The sequence below is a fragment of the Etheostoma spectabile genome, chromosome 12 (genome assembly GCF_008692095.1).
Source record: "Etheostoma spectabile isolate EspeVRDwgs_2016 chromosome 12, UIUC_Espe_1.0, whole genome shotgun sequence".
NCBI lineage: Eukaryota > Metazoa > Chordata > Actinopteri > Perciformes > Percidae > Etheostoma > Etheostoma spectabile.
In genome coordinates this window covers 26935882-26953544 of record NC_045744.1, presented here as the reverse complement: position 1 = coordinate 26953544, position 17663 = coordinate 26935882, and the positions used below count along the sequence as shown (strand labels likewise).

Here is a 17663-nt window from a genome sequence, read left to right as displayed (position 1 = left end):
CCCCCCCCCCCTTCCCGTCTCACTCACTAGGCTACAGGCTAGCTGGTGATAAATTAGCTTGTTCGGTTCGTTCCTGGCTGAGATGGTTTTAATGAAGCCAGATTCCATTGTGTTTGCTCGGTGGCCGGGGGCGCCAGGGGTAATTGAGTAGAAAGGGGGTTTTCTCCCCTTGTTTCCCGACAAACCCGGGGACACGGCATGGGGTCAGCAGGCTGAGGGTACGGCCATTATTCTGGACACACTGCGGTGGAGACTGGAGGAGTCGGTGTGCTTCTGGACTCGGGGGTCACTATAATTGAAGGGGTGCCACTTTACACACATAACTTTGTGTGTGTGTGTGTGTGTGTGTGTGTTTTATTTTTACACAGTTGAAGGTTGTTTTGAAGATAGCCTTGGTTGAGCTTCATGAATGTGTGCAGACTGTCAGCCAAAGGGTGTAACTATTTGTGGTGTCTGTCCTTCAGATCTGTTACAAGTGAACAGATTTGATAAGCTAGATGTTCAGATACGTAAGGAGCACAAACTATTCTGATTCATGCCTTTTTAGTGTTTGCTTACGTTTAAAGTGTTCTTGCATCTACGGATAATACATTTTTATTTACAGAAGGCAATGTGGAAACAGTCTGGTCATTCAGAATCAGAATCAGAATCAGAAATACTTTATTGATCCCCGAAGGGAAACTCTGTGTGTAGTTGCACAATATTATAAATAGTGTAGAAATACAAGAAATAAGAATATAAAGGAATTGGATACGTACGGTATTACATAAAGGAATGTATTACATTATTTACAATTCACATAATTAAGGATGATGGATGGTGAAAAGTTAAATAATAATATAATAATAATTGTGGTATTTGAGATTGCACACATGTCAGGCCAGTGTTATTGCACAAAAACAGATAATACAGATAATTTGTCCAGTTTCAACCTCTCTAAGTGTGTGTGTGTGTGTGTGTGTGTGGTGTCAGACACTTAGAGGGAGGAGTTAAAAAGTTTGATGGCCACAGGCAGGAATGACTTCCTGGGCGTCTGTAGTGCATTTTGGGAGAATGAGTCTGTCACTGAAAGGTGCTCCTGTGATTGAGCAACAAGCCATGGAGTGGGTGCGAGACATTGTCCAGATGGCATGTAGTTTGGACAGCATCCTCCTATCTGACACCCCCGACAGAGAGTCCAGATCCACCCCCACGACGTCACTGGCCTTGCGAATCAGTTTGTTGAGTCTGTTGGCGTTGAGTCAATTCTATGACATTGTCACCCTTAAGAAATAAACCTCAATCAAAATCCTAAATTGGCATAAATAAAATGATTTAATGTGTTAGTCTTCTTTTAAATAAACTTTTATTCAATAAATATGTCAGTTTTGTCAACATAAATGCATGTAGGCAGCCGGCCAATGTGGAGGTTTTGTTAAATAAATGGGACAGCTTTACTTTAAAAAAATAAAATAAATATTGACCCCATAGTTGGACTAAATATTACAAAATGAGGGGGAAATCTGAGCCCACAGCCAATCAAACATGCTGATTGTTTGACATCAACTCCACTAACCTACATATTAAAAACAAAACAAAAAAAAACTTAGTTTAGTTTTTTACGTGCACCTGAACTATCAGTCGTTCACACCAGACTTCCAACTTTAACAACAGGAGACTAAGGTTTTTTGTCTCCGCATAACAATGATCGATCTTTTCCCAAGCACTACTAAGGTCCTGCGAGTGGAGACTACAAACACCAGGCTTGTCAAGCTCAGGAATCTTAATGCGTAAACAGTGTAATCGGTGCCTGAGAGCTTTCTGGAATTTCCCCTCCCCATCACTTCAGAGAGAGAGAGAGAGAGAGAGAGAGAGAGAGAGAGAGCCTCGCCACCAGGCATTTTCTAAACAGTGTTAAAAGTAATTGCCAAAGTGTTTGGATTGGATTTGGCTAAAACCCAAACTGTTGACTGTTCCTAATGGTTGCTAAGATATTAATATTGTTCATGCACGGTTTAATCCAGAGGGCTCAAGTTTTATTTATTGATTTCTGCTCAAACGTTTTTCTGATTTATTAGTTTGAGGAGAAATTTAGGCTTGGCAGGACCTTGAAACACTTTGCTGCAGTATTTCAACATGACACCTAGTCTAACATGATGCTGTATTTGTCTCACCAGCTCCCAGTCCCACCACAGCGGTCCACTACTTGGCCACCAAGTGCGTGGACACAACAAAGCAGCGACAGGAAACCAAATGGTTCATGCCTTGGGGTCCTAACCAATGCGACAAGATCCAGTCCTTCGATGAGGCCGTGGCCAAGGAGATCGAGGCCAGCAACATTGTGTTTGCTGTCCACATTCCTCAGCCTAACAAGGAGATGAGCCCCTGGTTCCAGTTTATGCTGGTCATCCTACAGCTTGACATTGCATTTAAGATGGACAACCAGATAGGTGAGAACCAAGGCTTACTTTATGGGATTTAAAAAAAAAAAAAAGTCTCATGTTTGTCCCCCAGGACATGGCTGTGGGGATGTAGAGTAAAGACGGTCTTATTGTGGACATGCTATTAAGAGTAGGGTTGGGTACAGAGACCCGGTGCTAATATGGCACTGGTGCTTAAACGACAGCTATTTAGCGGACGGAATAGCTACGTGGATTTTGGTGCCATCAAAATGCCTGCGCTGCCCTCTGATGCTCTAAAACAGACATTGGAAGCAATCGAATCATAGCTACATGCAACATTTGTTAAAGGTGCTCTTAACAATGTCCCGCGTGTTTTAGGCTACAACATTTTATGTCACATACAGCACACACATCTCCTCACTATCTGCTAGCTGCCTGTCCCCTGAACACACAAAACGCGGTCTGAGGATTCCAAGAGCCAACGCTCTGCAGCTGCCGTTGCTGGAAAAACAGACGGTACGTTTACTTGAAGCTCTCCCGCCAGCCTTGTGGTGCATATAAAATTATTGTAAAACACCCTTTTCTCATCTAGTTGTTTTTGTTGTTTACCAGGCATTTTTGTAGTGAAAAAAGTTATTACATTTATAATAAATCCTTTAATTTTGACCTTAGCAATAAACAAGCCCTTCTTTAATGGCGCAGACTGTTGTCTTGTGCTCCTTTTTTTTTCTTTCTGTCTGTCAGACAGACATGGAAACAAGGCCAAGATACTCTATGCATGTCTCTAAACTATGCATGAGAACATAGTCGGAGGTATGGCTTTTTGGCTGCAACTCTTCCATAATACTCACTTCTGGCCAGACTTCTCCAGACAGTAGATGGGTGTACCTGGGTCCCATTGGTTTCTGCCAGTTCTGAGCTGATGTCACTGCTGGACATCTTCCCATTTTGAAGGGAAATAAGCTTGATGAGTTTTTTCATCTGCTGCACTAAGTTTCCTTGGCCGACCACTGCATCTACAATCCTCAACTCTCACTCTCTCTCTGTCTCTCTGTCTCTGTGTCTGTAATTACTTGGTTCATTGTAGGTTAAGGGACAGTGCTCTGCAAGTTCTTGTTCTGCAGTTTATTTCATTTTTTTTGTGTATATTTTCTCTCCAGTTGTGTCAATAATAGCCTGTTATTTCTTAGTTTCACAATCTGAAGGCTAATATTTGCAGGGGCGCAATGTGACCATGATAGCCTCTGAAATATTTACATCCATTGTCACTTCTAATCACTTACATCATAAATTCAAGTCATTCCAACTTTACTTGCAATACTCTTTGTTACGTTTCTTATGTTACCTTCCCAGCAAGATGTCGTGCTAGGATGTGGTCTTGTGTTTTTTTTTTCAGTCTATCATACCGAATGCTTCAAGAATCCACAGTAATGTGTCTCATTCAGCAGATTGGATTTCTGTTACACTGAAAGGCAGCAAACAATGATGGATGCCCTGCTGTTTGTTCCTTGTAGACCCTGGGGTGGGGGGTGAAGGGTGGGGGGGGGGGGTCTTGTCATACACTCCTGTGAGCCAGGTATAAAGCGGCCGGAGGGAGAGAGAGAGCAGGGGGCTGGGGGGGTGATCTGGAACTTGGTTCCTTGTGTGGTTTACCCTCTGACATCGTGAACATGTTCTTATCACCAGCACTGCGACCCTACCGTACCATGACTTTAACAGCTGAATACAAGACAATACCAGTTTGGTAAATGTTACAGTTGATGATCATTCCAAATTGTGTTTTCACTTCACCACTTATTAGTCCGACTATAAATAGTCAGTTACATTGAAGATTGGTCAAGTATAGAATTTCTATCACATTTCACAGGTCACAACAACCCCAGTGTTAAAATGTAGTGAGAGTCCCTTCAGGTGGAGCTTTACCCGAGATGTAAAGGGGCACCGCTTTTTGGAATGGTCTACGCTCCGTAATACCTTAACCGATTCCTTAGAGTGTGCATTTAGGCGCTCTCAGAATAAAAATTAATCAAGAATTCTCCCGCCACCACCAGGGGACTTTACAATCATCCAATTAACAGAAAAAAAGTTTGCCCAGCTTTGCCCATGTATCTATGTTTATGTCAGATGGGAACCCACGCAGTGAGCATCAGTGCTGAGACACATCTACCTAATCGCACCTCCAGTGGCTTGATAATGAAGACCGAGGAGGGAGGGGGAGGGAGGATGGGTCTGGAGGGGGAGGGAGGAGGGAGGGAGGGGGAGGAGAGGGTTAGGGCATGAGGATGGTATTGGAGGATGTAGTATTAGGTGCGTAGAGGAGGCTTTAAGTTATCTGGAAGAAGACAAGAGTTGGTATCATGGCAGTGAGCTTGTGATCCTCCAAGAGGGATTCAGAGAGGATGATGGAGCTTGAATAATGTGTCCTGGGATCTGCCATGGGAGAGCCTGGGCAGACGTTTGACTCTTTTAATCGAATCTTTGCTTCATGCTTAGAATGCATAGTAGCTAATGTCATTTGAGCTGTCTAACAACCTGATGTACAGAGTATGTTCCAACACTAGTCGATATCCTAAATGTTCCACTTCCGTGATTTGCTCAGTACCATCCACAAGTCCAAATTTTTGTTTATCAATAGTAATGGGAAGCTTAATGGCACAGGCCAGCTAAGTGATGTTAGCTGCCCTGCGCTGTACGGCGCTACAAATTCTCATAAGTCTACTTGTAATATGCTCGATTCCTAACGTAACAGGACAATCTCGCAGACCCCAGTTTCTTTATATCACTAAAATAGTAGGTGACAGCACCCTGTTGGCTAATTATTAAGGCGTAGCTGTGGCGCTACATAGTTGCTTACTTCAGTTCTGACAAATCTGTCCGGCTGGGCTTTTACCTGGTGCATGTGCAACCAAGACGTCTCAGCCTTTACGCACGAGATCGTTCACCCCACTGGTTATGAGAACCTGTCAATAATCATGACTGCTTTGTGTTTGGCGCGGTGGGCTCGTGTGAGTTAAATTAAACAGAGAGCATGCGTACTAGTATAATTGGCTAAGCACCCATGACGTCGCTCCCTCAAGACCAGCTGATGTTGGAAGTCTCTCTAGTGGACAGCACACAAACCAACAACCACAAGATTCAACCACAACAACATGGCTGTTATGGTGGGGTTTTTCCCCCTGCGTGTAGCTATTCTACTTCGATCGCCTCTTCCTACTCTCTGGGCTCTATCGCTTTGTTTTTTGGTTTTCCATTACAAAAAAAAGTTCCCTGGGACACTGCTACCAGGTCAACGTTTTTTTTGTGACTACACCTTATCAGTCGAGGTCTTTCGCCCGGAGATGAGCCGGGATCACCAAAGATGACGTGGAATACCGGCAGATCTGGCTTGTGTGGGTCTTGGAGAGGAGGACTCGCCCTCCATGATACCGCTTCGTTGTTATGGATCAAGGTGGGTATCTGTGTGTTTCCGAATCAACCTTAGGGACAGTTAAAACAAATCTAGCCGTCGACATACGCGACGACTTTTCTCTCCACGGTCTCTTGCACTATGTCTTCTCCTTTTCAACTGTTCGGGTTTACTAGGGCTTCATGTCGTTTCCAATATGCCCCTGTTACTTACAAAAAAACTAGGAGACATTATATAACAAAAAGTTTTCTATTAGCTTTCAAGCCATGACGCATCACACCCGTTACCTAAACCTTTCTGGGTGTTCTCTTCACTCTGCACCCCTGGTGACAGTGTCCCACCAGGCCTCTGTCCGTCCCGATACATCCCAGTCCGTTTCATAGCTTCTCTCCGTGACATCTCATAACTGATTATACTACGTCCAGCGGTCAGACCCATATATCTCAACCGGATCGACATTGCCCACCAGAACGGTCTGGCGTGGGCGGGTTTGCAAAGCGTGAATGCTCTGGAAAACATCAAACCGTAACACAGCAGACATGTTGGTTTGTATCGTTTTGCTAAGTTCATGTACTTTTAGACACTGCACCACGCCACTTTATTAGGTACACCTGTCCAACGCTCGTTACACTTAATTTCTTAAAGCAGGCCAATCCCATGGCGCAACTCAGGGTGATTTAGGCATGTATACCTGGTCAAGAGCATCTCCTGCAGTTCAACCGAGCATCATTATGGGGAAGAAAGGTTATGTTTCGTGACTTTGAACGTGGCATGATTGTTCGTAGCCGAGAAGGGCTGTCTGAGTATTTCATACACTGCTAATCTCTGGTTTTCACGCACAACACTCTCTAACTAGGGTTACAGAGAATGGGTCCCGAAAAAAGAAAAAAACCATCCAGTGAGAGCGGCAGTTCTGTGGGCGGAAATGCCTTGTTGATATGCCAGCGTTCAGAGGCCGAATTGCCAGACTTGGTTCGAGGCTGATAGAAGTGGCAATTACTCAAATAACCACACAGTTACAAACAATGTGGGCATAAGAGCATCTCTGAACGCACGTAGTCGAACTTTGAGGCAATGGGCTACAGCCGCGAGACCACATCACACATCGTGTGCCGCCTCCTTTCAGCTAAGACAGAAACTGAGACCTACATTTGCACAACGCTCATCGAAATGGACAATAGAAGTATTGGAAAAACGGTGCCTGTCTGATGAGGATCCCGATTTCCTGCTGCGATCAGTCTGACGGTAGGTCTAATTTGGCGTCTACAACATGAAAGCATGGATCCATCTTGCCTGTACAACAACGGTTCAGGCTGGTGTTTTTTGTGTCCTGGTGTGGGTCAGTTTTCTTGGCACTCTTTTTGGGCCCCTTGGTACCACTTGAGCATCGTTCAAACGCCACAACCTACCTAGTATTGTTGCTTGACCATTCCATTCCCTTTAGGACCATAATGTCCAACATTCTGATTGCTACTTTCAGCAGGATTATGCGCCATGTGTCATCAAGCTGGAATCATCACAGACTGGTTTCTTGAACATGACAAGTGAGTTCGCTGTACTCACATGCTCCACCGTCACCAGATCCTCAATCCAAGATAGCATCTTTGGATGTGGGGTGGGGGAACGGGAGATTCGCCATCTGGATGTGCAGACCGACAATCTGCGGCAACTGTGTGATGCCATCCATGTCACTAATGGACCGAAACGCCTGAGGAATGCTTCCCAGCACCTTGTTGAATCTATGCCACGCAGAATTGAGCAGTTCTGAAGGTCAAAAGGGTGCCAACCCGTTACTAGGCATGGGGTACCTAATACAGTGGCCGTGAGTGTTATAGCGTATAGTATCCTGACTGCGACTGCTGGGACAACATCTCAACTTGTTTAGCTAACTTACCAGGAAACTTAACTTACCCCCTTTTTGTGTCTGCGAACACCGTCCTGTCGCCTTCTGAACTCCGTCAGAATTCTCAACTTCCCCGTTTTTTTTTTCGCGGTGATTTTGTGTTGCTTCCTTCCAGCTTCTTTTGACGACAACATTTTCTTCTGGCCGCGGCGAGTGTAGCGACGTGCGTTTGAGTCGCAGCTGAAATTACGTCATCAACGCGTTGCTATAGTGACCATCCACGCTGACTTTACCTCATCGGCAATGGAAACGGACATAGAAGGGTGGCCGAGGCGAGCCTAGCCGGCTGTACCAGCAGTGGAAAACTTCCACTGTGGCTTTTGACAAAGGCATCAGCCTGATTGATAGTACACATTTTAACAGCTCTTCATCTAAGCATTCAATATTCAAATGTTATTTGAATATTAAATTATAAATAAAAAATTATGAATTCATGGTGGTTATAAGGAAGACTGACAGCTTGAAACGTACACATTTCACCAAACAAGATTTTTCCTGAGGCTATGATGCAGTGGCTCTGTGTAAGCCCCGCCCATTTATCGCGGGCCAATTTATCGGCCAATATTAGCCATTTCCTGATATATCGGTATCACATCTATAATTGCCCCTTTAAAAAAAAAAAAAAAAAGTATAGTTTTTTTAAATAGTCTTCATCAATTATTATATAAAAGATTTTTGATAAATTGTTATCATTGTAATAAAAATAAAATGGACTGTCAACCATGTTATGAGTGTTTGGCGTTGTATAGTCTGTCACCGAGAGGTCGCTCTAACATTCCCTTTTGCAACACTGATTTTTATTCTTTTGTTATGTGTTTTTTTTGTTCGAATAACTTTACAGTTTTCTATCTTACGTGTCGTGTTTTTATAGATTTATTTTGATAATCTTTCTGTTCTGTTGGACAAACAATGATCATATTTTATAGACCTCAGGAATAACTACAACGTAACAATGTTATGGAATCTGTTGTGTTGTTGTAAGCGATTTATTTTTTTATTTTATATCCCGCCGATCTATTGTCATTCAGATTTTTAAATAACCAAATATTCGTATCGGTATCAGCCATAAATCCTTTTAGTGGTTGGGCTCTAGCTCTGTGCCAATGCAAAGCACCGCCAGGAAGATTGTGGTTGTTTACTGAAATGCCAATCAAACCATAGCATGTTATTTTCCCTATTCTCCCCTCCTGGAAAGTTGCGTTGACGTAGCCACACACTCCGTCCGCAGCGCTGTGAAAGAGGTCCTGGCAATGTAGACTATGTCCACACTGGTGTTAACCTGTACAACCACCTCAGGCCAGTTTGAATTACAGAAGCAATAGATTGCAGTGTAATGTGTAGGGCAAAGATCTTCAACCGGGGGTCTATTTCCCCGAAGGGGCTCCCCATTACTGCAAGGTTCCGCCAAATTATGTGAACACTTGTGAACAATTATGTGCATTTTTTTTTTCCAATAATTAAAACGTCTTGAAAATATACTTTAACATGAATCCAACCTATTATTAGTAAGATGCCTATTTTTTATAAACACTTGATAAATGCTACGTAGGTCATCAACTTTAGTGCCATCCCCAGATACAGTTTCAGCTTACGGACTCACTGTTCCCTTCCACATAGATCTGGGCAATATCATATTATTCTATCGTGATCTAACCCTAGGTATTGTCTTAGCGTTTGGATATTGTAATATTCCTAATATTGCATATGTTCGTGTCTTTTTCCTGGTTTTTAAATCGCTCTTACAGAAATAGTGTCTTTTTCCTGAATTTACCAGAATGGTTGTACCTGTTCTAATTATTAGCCTTTACCCACTAGTCTTATATCCACATTCCTTAATGATTAACTTTCAAAAAGCTCCACTCGTTGTGTAATTTTTTAACGTGAATCACAACCAATATGTCCAACAACCACAATACCCTTGAGGTATTGTTCAAAAATATTGTGATATTTGAATTTTCTCCATAATCGCCCCTCCCTACTTCCACTGCCACATGTAATTGGTTTTTTCAACATGCTGGTAACAATATAGGAAATGAATCCATATCCCTTTTCCTTCCTCCTTCCATCGGCCAGTTTAATATGCCACTAAATATTCAATAGAGGTGTAGGGGGGTCCCTGAGGCTGTCTTAGGGCTGTGCAATTAATTTAATTTAGATTTTGGCTCCCAACGGACCAAAATAGTATAATCGAGAAAACATTATTTTGGCATGTTCTGTTTTTTAGAAGAACACTCTTGTTATTGTTCTTGTGTTTCTGAAATGCCGCATGTGAACATCCGCCCCTCCCGAAGCCATAAACTCTCTCTCCATACGTCGAACGAGTTGTATGGGAAAATACCAATCTTTAATAACTGTCTATAATCATCCTTCGGAATGTAACAACTTGCAGAGTAAGATTTGAGAAAGAGGGCACCAGACAGCGTTTGTGATCAAAAATGAAACCAACTCCGCTGTCTGGGAACAGTTACCCGTTAGCCTACCGTGCGGTCCTCTGCCCCCCCCCCCACCCCCCCGCCGTATAAGACGTTGTCTCCCCACGCCACAGCGTATTCCCTTCCCGTTTTCAAACAACTTTTCCCAGCTTAGTGGGGGTGCAATAGTCCTACCACGGAAAACCAACAGGAGAAAACATGGGTAGTTTTCCCTCCTTTAGTTTAGTTGTTAAATAGCACGGACGTTTAAATCCCTGGTTTTTCAAACACCACGTTGATTCTAGGTACCGTCTATGTGCTGGCATCTATCTAGTACCTAATCCCCTGAGAACATTATTGTTCATGTTTTGGCACATTTAGTAGGCAGACCTAGTGATGGTCCTAGTGAGTGAAATGTGACATGTGATGCAATATGTGTTATGTATACAATGAAAAGACAAAAACAATTATAGCATACATTGCTGGGTTATTGTTGTGTGTGATATCCTGTAAAGCTAAACAGATTAACACAGAGTTTAAGTCTGAAACCAAACTTTTGTGAGAAAAGATTTAACCACTGGACACTATCCCATTATATCCAAGGTAATGAGTAATCGTTAGTCAATATTGACCAACACATTGTGATTTATTATTTTTCCTCTCGAGGCACCCTCCCATCTCCTTCAGCAGAGGGGTTCTTCGGCCTGAAAAATTGAAGATCCCTGCTCTAGAGAACAAACGGTTAGTGGTGTACTTTATATGACTCATTCGCCGTTTGGTCGGGCTTGTCTAAGCTCTACAGTCATGTAAAATAAATGGCAGAGTCATGCCGCATCCTTTGCTTTTAGTTTACATCCTTGGGCCCTCAGCTGAAAATGTGTTTTGAGGCTGTCAGGTTTTAACTGGCTGCCAAGACGAGGAGATTGGTTGAAATCACCTGTCTAACAGACCAGGATGCCTCAACTTATTTGACTCTTTCTGAGCTACGACTGTGCTGTAAAAACAAGTGGATGTGGGAGCTGAGTACCTAGATCGGCATGTAAAGCAAACCAGCAGGCGGATCCCATTTTAAAACTGGGTTTTTTGGGTCTTTTCCCCCTCTCTCCTCTGACCAAGATTGCTAGAAAGGGATAGCCTGCTTAAAAAGACACACCTACTCAAGCTAGCTTGTTCTAGCATACCCAAGCCCTTTAGACTTCTGTACTGTAGAATATAAGTAAACGGCCATTTTCTTGATGCAAGGCTAGGTATCCAGTTTAACACATTTTTTACAATCTACTTCGTCTACTTCCTCTGTCCTATCCTCCCAACTCACAGATGCTTCAGAAGAGTTAATCTCAATGGATTGTTCTCACTTATTTGTTTCATGCAACATTGGCACTCCAGCAGTAACATCACATGACAGGAGCTTTATTGAAATAAAAACTAATATTAACATCCAGATCATGTTGTACGAAGAGACGAAAAGAAGAACCGCAGTGATTGTGTAGGTTCTGAAGATTTTCTTTTGTTTTGGGGGGTTTAAAATGTATGCATAAATTGTTCCGATGGATTCTACAGAAACTGAATCCTTTTGTCCTATTAATTTACAAGAGATTATTTTTTTTTTTTTGGGGTGTCAGTTAATTTGTAGTCTGTGTTTTTCTTGAATCATTAACCTTTTAACTTATTCATGTTCAATTTGTGTTCTCCAACCCACCGATTTGACAGGAGTCAGTTCCTTGAACTGAGTAGATGCGCTTCCGATTTACATACAATTCTAAGAACCCCACAAGCAACTGAGCCAGGTCTTCCATAATTAACAAAATCTGGCGTCACTCGTCTGTCTCATTGTCTGGACCAGAACCCTGAGTGTGCCACAGTAGGCGGGGTTTTCTGATCTGTAGCGGTAGACAACGATCACAGCCATTGCTTTCCTTGCCTACCATATCTTTATAATAAGGGCGTACCCAGAAAGCTGTTTGCCCTTATAAACCACTCCCACCCGCATGACCCATCCACCTCTTTCAGCCAAGCACGCCTTGGAACCCTGGTCCAGCATAACACAGCTTTTGAGAGGCTTCGTTTCCGTGTAGATGGCCGCTGACTGAAGCGGAATGTTTGCATGAAGCGAGCTGACTTCGAGGGCGCCGGGGCTTTGACCATGCCTAGAGTGGGAGGGAGATTACATAGAAATCGCTTGCCATGTTCTCTCATCTGGTTCCCTCTCCTCCCAGTCCTACTTCTTTTTTTTTTCATTTTTTTTTCCTCACCGCAAGGCCACCCGAGTTTGTTTTCTCTTTATTCCAGCTTGTTTTCATAAATTACAACAGAAGGCAGTCCTGGAGTGCTGGAGGAGAGAACCACTTGGCTTTGTAATGGATTATCTAAAAGATGGACAGTTATTAATAGAATGGCGTTGAATGTATTGTGTTGAATTTTCACTGATCTCGCTGTCGTAGGCCGCTCAGGCCTTGTTTGAAGTCTATGTCAAGTCGAAGTAACCTAGATTGGCCACCAGAGAGCAACTGAATCCCCTGATAGTTTACATGGCAGAGTAATCAGTCCTGTTAATCTCACCGATTTCAGGACTCATTCCAAGTGACGAGGACCACAGTATTAACCCCTCAATTTGTTTAAACCTTGTAAGCATGTTTGTATTTACAATATACCAACCCATAACCAGTGTAGTTATAATCCCGCTTTCTTAAATGATTCGCATCCCTCAGTTTCGTGGGAGCCATACGCTTGTCGGATTGGATGGTGAAGCAATGTCTTCGTTACCGGTACCCACCTTTGAGTGGTATTAGCATGTGAAACAGTAGCATGGTACAACCAAGGCCAAGGCAGGCAAGCTTTATTTGTAGAGCAAATTTCAGCACCAGTGCAATGCAATTGCGCGTTTAGCACAAAATCGTTCAAACCGATAAAACCACGTAAAACATTTTAAAGATCATAATCATTCAAAACTGGTAAACACATGATAGCCCAGTTAATAAAATGGACACATAAAACACAATATAAGTTACGTGGTCTTCATAGAAATTTAAAAAATGACAGTCCTTAAAGAAAGGCGGCAATCAAAAAGAAGGTCTCAGCCTTGATTTACAGAAAACGGAGTACCGCGGATCGACATTTTCTGGAGTTTTATTCCAGATATGAGGACCAGAACTGAAAGCTGCTTCACCCTGTTTAGTTCTGACTCTGGGGACGACCAAGTAGGACCTGTCCCCCCAGATGACTGAGAGGTCTGGGTGTTCATAGTGTATACAGATCGAAAATGTATTTTGGCCCTAAACGTTAGTTCGATTTATAACTTAAATAGCAAGAGTACGTTGAAAAAATCAATTCTTGAGACACGGATCCAGTGTAAAAGACTTCAGAATGGAGTGATGTGATCCCATTCTCTTCTTGGTCTTAGTGAGGACCTTCCCTCGGCACAACCAACGTTCTGAATCACGCTTCAGCTGTCCTGATTGATTTTTTTTAGGGAGACCTGTAAAGACCCCCGTTACGTATTCCTAGTCTAGTGGAAGAATAAAGGCATGACACGTTTTCCAAATCCTGTTGACACATAAGTCCCTTAACCCCTTGATATTCTTAAGGTTATAGGGAGGCATGACTTTGTAATTGTCTTATTGTGCTGTTTAAAGTTCAGGTCTGATTCCATTGACTACACCAGATTTCGGCTTTGTCTGGTGTTTTTAACATTGTTGTTTGAAAGCATGAGCAGCAGACTTTTAATCGTTCCTCTTTTGCTCCAAAAACAACCAACCTCAGTGTTTTTCCTTCATTTCATTTCAGAAAGTTCTGTCACATCCAGCCCCGTTAATTTTTCAATGCCTTAGTCGATTTTGTAATTGGACTATAGTCCCCCTCTGGCGTAAGGTTATGTAAATGTGTGTGTCCGTGTCCGCATAACTATGGTAACTTATTTTTTGTCTCCATATCTGTTGGGCCCTTGGAAGCAGGTAGATGTTAACATAAGAGGGCCCCAGCATAAGCCTTGGTAACTCCACACTTCATATTTGTCTGCTCGGTATGTATATTACCATTGTCCCAAGTAACCCTCTTCTGTATAGTAGGTTTCAAACCAGTTTTAGAGTACGGAGCCAGAAATCCTATCCCAGATTTTCCTTCTTTTCCAATCGGTTTAGTACTATGGTCGTGTTTTCGAGACCGTGTCCAATGCAAAACGCACTGAGAAGCAAGTTTACTAAGAAATGAAATTTGCCACTTCATTGGGTTAATGTGGATTTCCATTTTAACACTTGACGCGACCGTCTCGGCTGTGGTGTGGGTCCGAACCCGACTGAAAGGTATCAAACTGTTGTTTAGTGACAGCACTGGCTAAGTGTAGAACAACGCTTTTTCAATGATTTTACTTTAAAAACGGAAGTTTGATATCGGCCTCTAGTTGCGCATTATTGATGTGTCGAATTGTTTCTTTTTTAAAGAAGAGGCTTGATTATGCAAGAGTTTTCCAGGGAGGGCCTTGGAAAGATCAACCCTGAAAGAAGAGACTTTGTGTCATATCTGTATAAGATTTCCAGTAAACCCAACAATCGCAAACACTTTGGAAAAACACCCGTTGGGTAAAATATCAAGGCCAACATGAGGAGTATATTTTCAGATTGTTGTATAATGTCCTCCTCTCCATGTTTTCATCTGTGATTATTGAAATTCTGTCCTCCCCCCCTGTCATAGTGGAACTAGTTTTGCTTGAACACTTATTGTGACAACACATATCCTTACTTATTGGAGGCACTGACTGTTTGTTGTGTCTAATCCAAATCTAAATCTTCCAGAATTTTTAATTTCTTTTTCTTCTTTCTTCCGCTCTTTGAAGCAGGAGCAAAGTCATATTTGCTGCAAGGCTCCTTGGTATGATAAAAGTTCCGAGGCTACTGGCACTGGGTGTTTTTAATCTCTACGTCGACAGTAGCAAACAAATCACGTGAATTTTGTTTCTATAGTAATATCCATAAGACACAGGACCACCTTGCATTCCTCTTCCAAATTATAACTGCTAATCCTCTCTTTATAAGGTGTTATAATGGAACCACAGTGAGATTTGGTTTTTCTTTTTTTTTATTTTTTTTTTTTTTTTCTTGCCACCTTCGTTCAGCTTTGTCTACAACTCCAACCATCCTCTTTTTTCTGTTCTCACCAGTTAGGACATTTCTTCTCCATGGAGATCTTTTCTTACCAGAGAAGACAACGTGACCTTAGCGGGAGCACTGGGCCTCAATAACATTTTGTAATCTTTAACCAGTTGAAATGATCTTACAAGCTAGCTCAGTGACTGAGAGCCCCGATAATGGCGGATGTGGAGGAGAAAATCTGAATAAATGTTTCACTGGTGTTTTTCAGTCAGTTATATACTTTTTCGCTTTATCATTGTTGCTTGTTGGGGACCCTTTTGGGCACCGATAATAGTTGCCGTTAAAAAAACAAAACAGGACTGACACCGAGAGAGCCACTTTCAGTCCACACACCCAAAACTTAACCTTGAATGTTCAGACCCTTTGGCTACAATCAAGTCCAAAGTGTGTCCCTTATTTGGTGCAGGGCTCCGTCACATTCTGAGATCAGATCCATAGTTCTTTCTCTCAAAAACGCACAACCATTTCTTTGGTACCCCCTGTCCTGGGTTGTCAACATGAATGTTTAAAACACCGTCACCCGCAATGATTATACAACAATCAAGTTAATACAGATTATAGACAGCAGTTCGTGAAGTCACAACATCAATGAAGGTTGCACAATCTTAGATGGCCTTAATATTAGAATATTGCTTAGGGAATATCTTAATTTGAAGAGCAACATATTTCAAAAGAAAACAAAATTTTCCATACATATTTGGCGTACAGTGTGAATGAGTCATTAAACAAAAATGTAACAGCGACTCCACCTCCTTATCCTTAGTCACTCTATTTCTCGCACGTCATAAACCTGCAAGTTAGCGAGGGGGATAGCTGAACGGACTCGATAGAGAACACAGCCTGTTTATTAATGGTCTCAACCAGGTTTCCAGTTTAAAACCTAAAGCTCGATTGTGCGTATAATAAATAAGTGGGTGATTAAAAATTACTTTTCCTGCCTACGACCCGAGTGATGGCTGTTTAAGTACAGCTAGTTGGTTCGTGTGGTTTTTTCATTTTTTGGGACATGCTGTAGCTGACGAGGAATGGATGCTAAATTTTAAGCGTTAAGGAATTGCAAGTTACGCTGCTTATTCCACCAATTCTTTAATCTCCTATGACCCCTACCCAACGTAAATTGAAGGAAGATTGAATCCACAGGGCACCGGTGCTTTTTCTTGGAATCAGATCATTCTCACTAGGTCTTGCCGCCAAGGCCCAGCACATTATCAGTGTGCTGCTAGATTTTGCACACTCCGTCCTCATTATCATTCTGGGGGGAAGGAGGTGTGTTTCTCTGACCTCCACCTTGTCACCATGGTTGGGTGCTACAATCGTTTTACCTTTTTTGCCCCCGTGCTTTGAGCCCCATGGGGGAGAAGGGGTGTATACCTTTGATGGGGGAAAGACTATCGACGTCATTGAAGGGGTTGCGGTGAGATCTTCAGTAGCGACCGAGCGAATGAATCCGTCTGAACAAGGGTTCGGGTTTGACGGTTTGAGGGGTGCGGCCGCGGTGAAGAGTGGAGTGGGTTTCGTGTCTCTGCTCTGTGCCTCCACATGGTCAAATCATTGCAAGTGGGGCTGTGTTTTACTTGGCTATCACTGCCGCACTTTGTATGTCTTCCTTTTTGGTTTGATTGCGTCCTTTGTCTCGTGTCCTTGCAGAGGGAGCCCCAGAATGTGTAGCGCATAAAGTAAATTCGCTTAAGGTGAGACCGCTGTAACACCAGCTCTCTCCCCCTACCCGGGCCATCGGCCTGGGTTTGTTAATGAAAAAGTCCATCTGCGTTAAAAAAGATGTTCTGCTTTCTGGTTCTTCTTGGTCCTGTGCGTCTGCATTGTTGCGCTCGTGCCAGAACATGTTAAAATTGTCAATGACACTACCTGCTGCAGAGAATGGATGGTACTTATAGTTGAAAGCCTTTTGTTTAGGTGCCAGCAGCACAGTAGCTGCAATCTCTCTCACTTCACCAATCTCTTTCTCTCTCTCATCAATCAATCGTCCCTCTTCTGCCTGGGCGGTCATGGGGCCACTGATAAAACACAGTCAATCTGCGTTTAAGGAAGGAGAGAGGGGGCTGACTGTGTCCACAGTTCCTTTTAAAAAAGAGTTTTCTATTTCTGCACATTAGCAGGGCTGTCTTGCGTCTCACAAAATATTCACGCTTTAAGGTTCTTCTTGTTGCCACAGTTGGGTGTGCCTGCCACGATATCGTGGGATTTTTTGGGTCAGTCAGACACCGTTCTTTGGGAAATAAACCGAGTATCTTTGGTGTTTTTTATTTTTTTTTTAGCTAAACTGTTTTTGTTGTTTTAAAAGCGTTTTTACAATATCAACAGCAGAGTACAGTCAATCCACCCACATCGGTTATGAGGCCCAGTTTGTTAGCTTTTTACTTTTTGAATTGCTCCACTCCTTACCTATACACCAGCCGG

The 17663-nt window shown here is 42.7% G+C and overlaps 1 protein-coding gene across 1 annotated transcript in view; it reads left to right on the top strand.

The window, feature by feature from the left end:
* Nucleotides 1-17663, top strand: part of wls (Wnt ligand secretion mediator) — an 82418-nt gene that overhangs the window by 1326 nt on the left and 63429 nt on the right. The window contains exon 2 of the mRNA XM_032531323.1: nt 2157-2429. Within this exon, the coding sequence (XP_032387214.1) occupies nt 2157-2429 (273 nt within the window). The remainder of the gene's footprint in view (nt 1-2156; nt 2430-17663) is intronic.